The sequence below is a fragment of the Manacus vitellinus genome, unplaced genomic scaffold, assembly GCF_001715985.3.
Source record: "Manacus vitellinus isolate BGI_N305 unplaced genomic scaffold, ASM171598v3 scaffold_32_pilon, whole genome shotgun sequence".
In the NCBI taxonomy this organism is placed as follows: Eukaryota; Metazoa; Chordata; class Aves; order Passeriformes; family Pipridae; genus Manacus; species Manacus vitellinus.
The window spans coordinates 8,264,063-8,268,839 of record NW_021940460.1 but is presented as its reverse complement, the minus strand read 5'-3'; the positions used below and the strand labels follow the sequence as shown (position 1 = coordinate 8,268,839).

Sequence of the window (4,777 nt, the reverse complement as noted above, 5' to 3'; positions counted from 1 at the left end):
GGTTAATTAATTAATTTTTTTATATATATTCATATTATTATATTGTATTTCTATAGTATATATGTAGTTATGTATACCTGATATTATAATGCATTGTATTTCTATTATTATATTGCATTTCTATATTATAATTGTTATATTATATATTATAGGCAATATATGAAGTAATTACATATACTAGATATTATAATGTATTTTACTTATACTATTATATTGTATTTCTATATTACATATTATATGCAATATAATATGTAATTATGTATGCCCGATATTATATCATGTTTCTATATTATAATGTGTTCTATGTATGCCAGATATTATAATGCATTTCTATTATTATAAGGTGTTAGGTTATATAATATATATAATACATGAAGTAATTATGTATGCCAGATATTATAATGCATTGTATTTCTATTATTATATTGTACTTCTATATTATAATGTGCTATACTATATATGTAATATAGAATGTAATTACGTAAACCACACATTATAGTGTGTTGTATTTATATTTCACTTTTAATAAGTTTATTGACAATCAATTAAGTAATTAATTATTGCGCTCAGATATGCAATCAACAGTGAGGGAAACCCCTGGTGTACTGGTACAGCAGGTGGGCACCCAAACCATCCTCCCCAACCATTTTTTTTTCGTTTCAGGGCACAGCTCACATGTGACATATTTAATTTGATCGATGCAGAATTGAAAATTCATCACTAAACAAATCGAATAAACCCTGAAGTGTTGCTTCCAAAGGCAGTTCCTCACCAAAAGTTAATTGCAAAACCATAATTCACTTATTTCAAGCTGCCTCCCAGCACCTCAGCAGACAGCAGAGCTACACACCCCAAAGCACAGCCTCAGCTGCCTCCTGGAATGTGGAAGGCTCCTTGGGAAGGGGTGGAAACCACCACATCAATAACATGATCCCAGCAAGAAACACACCACGGGCTTCTCAAGTGAACATTTCACCTCAGAAGCTGGGGAAGCACCCTGGAATGAAAATAAGGACTAGAATATTCACAAGATTTGGCAAGATCATTTCTTTGTTCCCAATAAACATTCTGACAGCTGAGCTGCTTCAGTTCTCCACACACGGCCCCACATTTTGCCACTGGAGCAGGGCATCTGCAGTACCCACAGCCACAGAAAATCTCTTCCCTGAGCTGCAATTTCAGGACAGCTAAAGCAAATTCATTAGAAAATTAGATATTATAACGTATCTATCAATCTCTTTTTCAACAACACTGAAATGTGAGGTTTCCTTAACTGATAATCCCTGGACTTGAAGCCACGAGCTCAGCCTGCTCCTCAATGCACAGCCTGATTTTTCAGAAGGAGAACATGCCATTTGCTTGAAAGGAGAGAGCAGCAGTCACAGACATCAGCTTAAATCAAACCAACCGATCAACCAACACCCTCAGATTGGGAGGGCAGTGCAACACATTCCACAGGATTGGCACTTTCCTGGATGAAATCCAAGGTACAAAGGAGCAGCCCAGTCCTTTCCTCCAGCTAAGCTGAAACTTTCTTCATGTTACGTGCAGCAAACCACTTGTCACTGTTGTCTGCAGCCATGGCCTGCACAAAGACAAGTGTGAACATGGTCAGAGCAGTGGGAAAGCTATTTTGATGGATAAATTATTTTTTTTAGCTACTAGTAAGGAGAACAGACACTGAAAACCAATGCTCTCTGGTACAGCAAATAAATAATGATTGGTTAACACATGGATCAAACCAGGACAGTTTGGACACAGCCTTCCCACAGAGCTCACATTCTATCCCAGGGAACGTCCCTCTGCCTCCAGGGGATGTCCAGCTGCACTGATGCTACTGCACCTCAAAAATCACTTTTTGCAGTAACTTACATCAAAGTGTTGTTGGTGTGTCCAGCAAAAAACACCATCACCCAGCTGCCCAGAGAGTGAGGCTGGAAAACTCCACACAGGGCACTAAGTGAGCTTTAAAAACTGATTTATTTTCCTTACCAAGCCTGGGAAATTTGCTTCTTGTTAAAACTCAACATGGCACGAAAACTAAGATTCTACTGGTATCTATAAACAGGAAGAAAATGAATATGCAGGCAGAATTACTTACATCATCCAACAGCTTGTCACCGTTAGGGTCCACCTTGGACAGGTCTCTAAAGGCTTCATCTCCCACAAAGCAGATTTCATGGCCGTCCTAAACCAAGATTAAGAGCAGGTCAGTTAGATAAAAGGCAGAGAGAAATTTAAACCCAATTTCATCCTTATTTCCAACATTACTCACAGGATCAGCCAAAATAATCACTTGCACTGTGGCTTTGCCAGGCGTGTCCAAGCTCACCAGGGGTGTCAAAATTTTCTGATTCTCCTTTTTCATCAGTGCTTCAATGCTTGGCAACTTAAACAGAAAACCAACAAAAACCAAACTTGTATCACCACTGCAAGAAAAGATAAACTGTCTGCTCGATATTATTTTGTTCACACGTGAGATATTTTGTTACCACAAGAAGTTGACTTCCCCAGCACTGGGTAAGGAGAGGGGAAAGGGAAGTGTGACTGTTACCTCTTCCTTGGCACAGGAGAAGGCGATCCGGCCAAACGCTGTCCCGTGATCCACTGCTCCTCCAAGAGCCTTCAGCTCCAGCTTACACTGAAACAGGGAGAAAGCAAGCCTGGCTTGTAGGGACACTGTTCTCCATGCTGCATTCACTCCAGCTTTTTCTCCAGGACGTGGATGATTTCAAAATCCCCCCATTCACACGGCTCCCAACCGGCCAGAATTACCAGAGCAAACCACAGCTTTTCTTTTTTTTTAAAAAATGCAGTTGAGTGTATACACAAGCTTCAATTAAAATGCTCAGAATTAAGCACAGTTGCCTTAATTAAGATATTTTTTGCTTTTAAGATTCTGTTCTCATGAAAGAAGAAGTTTCTAGGATGAGTTTTCCAAGGACTGACCTGGTTATCCGCGTAGCCCAGCAAAGCCCTTTGCTTCTCCTCATCCTTCTCATATATTTTCATCCCAAGCAAACCAGACCAGTAGTTAATAGACTTCTGCAGATTTGAGACACCCAGGGTTACCTTCAGCACGGGATCTTGAGAATTGCAACAATTGGGAATCAGTTACAAATGTATCACGGTTTTAAAGGCACAGTTTTACACTCGTGAGAAGTAACAAAGAAATAATAAAACCCTGCTCTGTTTCATAAAATGCCATCAAGGCAAACACACAGCCCTTTCTGATATCCCAGTGGTAAATCTCTCTTGAACACCAGTTAGAGTGAGGGTAAACGTTTCACCTTGCTTGAGCTTCTCCTTGTCCTCCAAGTAGAACTTGTATCCTCCTGGAGCTTCAGTTTCAAAGACACCAGTTGTGACTTCTTTGAGGGGCCACCCCATCTTCTTGGCATTGCTCACAGCCTGGCTGGACACCAGTGTGATGCCCTGGTGAGGACACAGCAGAGACACACAAAATTCATAGGGGGGGATGCAAAGACATCATGTGTTTTCATAGATGAAACACAAGATGTCCATCTGCTGTCAGTAGGTAAATCACAAAAAAACAGGTAATAATAAATAATTCTGTCTTCCTAGAGCAAGATCCCTCTTAGCTAACCATTCCAAGATGGATATGGCAGAAAACACCAGCTGTCCTACACACACAGCAGAGGCAGAGCTCAAGGAAGTGTTTCCTGGACCATAAGTGAGCACAAATCTGCTCTAGTTTCTGCTCTTCCAACTTGGAGACAGCCACAAAAGCAAGAATAAAATGTTTAAGGGACCAAACAGCATAAAAAAAGCAGCTGGTACAACCTATATGACAAACAGACTCCTAATCTTTAAAGTAAATAAACTTAGCTTCAGAAGATTTTGCTGCTAGGAGTGGTACTTACCAGAAAGTCATTGCCCAGGCGATATTCTCCAATGCCATAATTGTAAGTCAGTTCTGCAACAAAGTGATTGTCCTCTGGCCCATAGCCCACCATTGTTTTGCTCCATTTTCCATCATAAGGGCTGGAATATCCGTATTTAATTGTTAGGAGCATTAAAAGTAACCAACGTGAAATGCAAATATTGGTGTTTCAAGGAAGAATTGCATTTCTAGAGTAAAAAAAATGGCAGGTTTGACCCTGGGCAAAAGCAATTCTACCTCATTAACAGCTCACAATTTAAGAGAACAGGCTACTCGTTAACTGAAATTACATCAGCACTTCCTTATTGCTAAGTAGGAAAGGGCACCAGGCTGGAAGATTTCTTTCCTTTCAGAGAAACATGTTCTTATTTCTTCTTTCTTCCATTCTTCTGTCTTTACAAAAGCCTTTGTGGTTACCAGGAGGGACTTTTAACTCAACCTTAGTTAGCCCCATGCCCATGAAAAAAATTAAATGTAGTTCTTGGTAAGTTTAGAAATGATTTAATAAAGTTGAGTATCAGTCTGTGGGTGTAATTCAGCAATATTTCTGTTCAATGTAAGCATGATATCTACACAAAAAGGGGGTCTGTTGGTTCCAAGGGAAGTAATTAAAAAAAAAACAAAACAACAAAATAGCATAATAAATCAAGCAAACCCTTATTTTACTATAGCAGTACATGGCTGGCAGGTGTTTATGAAAACAAGGGATCCAGGGCACTCACCCGTTGCAGGAGGCCTTGCAGCCCTCCTCGAACTCCTCGTGCCTCAGCACCTTTAGAATCAGGAGAGAAAGGGGTCAGCATGGGGACGACGTGGACCCCATCTCCCTTTCCCCTTTCCTATTCTCTTTCCCGCTTTCCCACGCCCCTTTCC

General features: G+C 40.2%; 1 protein-coding gene across 1 annotated transcript; it reads right to left on the bottom strand.

Moving 5' to 3' along the window:
• Nucleotides 1–1,032: 1,032 nt before the first annotated feature.
• Nucleotides 1,033–4,725, bottom strand: GLOD4 (glyoxalase domain containing 4). Its single transcript, XM_008930609.3, has 8 exons — nt 4,627–4,725; nt 3,885–4,005; nt 3,291–3,435; nt 2,950–3,086; nt 2,555–2,641; nt 2,276–2,389; nt 2,102–2,188; nt 1,033–1,585 (listed from the first exon to the last, which is right to left on the bottom strand). Exons 2-8 carry the CDS (start codon nt 3,975–3,977, stop codon nt 1,520–1,522), a joined length of 729 nt encoding a protein of 242 aa, XP_008928857.2. The 5' UTR covers nt 3,978–4,005; nt 4,627–4,725; the 3' UTR covers nt 1,033–1,519.
• Nucleotides 4,726–4,777: the final 52 nt, after the last annotated feature.

Bases quoted from the DNA above. Each gene is read 5' to 3' on its own strand.
- GLOD4 (XM_008930609.3), bottom strand. From the start codon at position 3,977: ATGGTGGGCTATGGGCCAGAGGACAATCACTTTGTTGCAGAACTGACT. The intron at 3,436-3,884 runs GTAAGTACCACT...TGTCCTCACCAG, and splicing joins GCCTGGGCAATGACTTTCTG to GGCATCACACTGGTGTCCAG. The intron at 3,087-3,290 runs GTGAAACGTTTA...GCAATTCTCAAG, and splicing joins CAAGGAGAAGCTCAAGCAAG to ATCCCGTGCTGAAGGTAACC.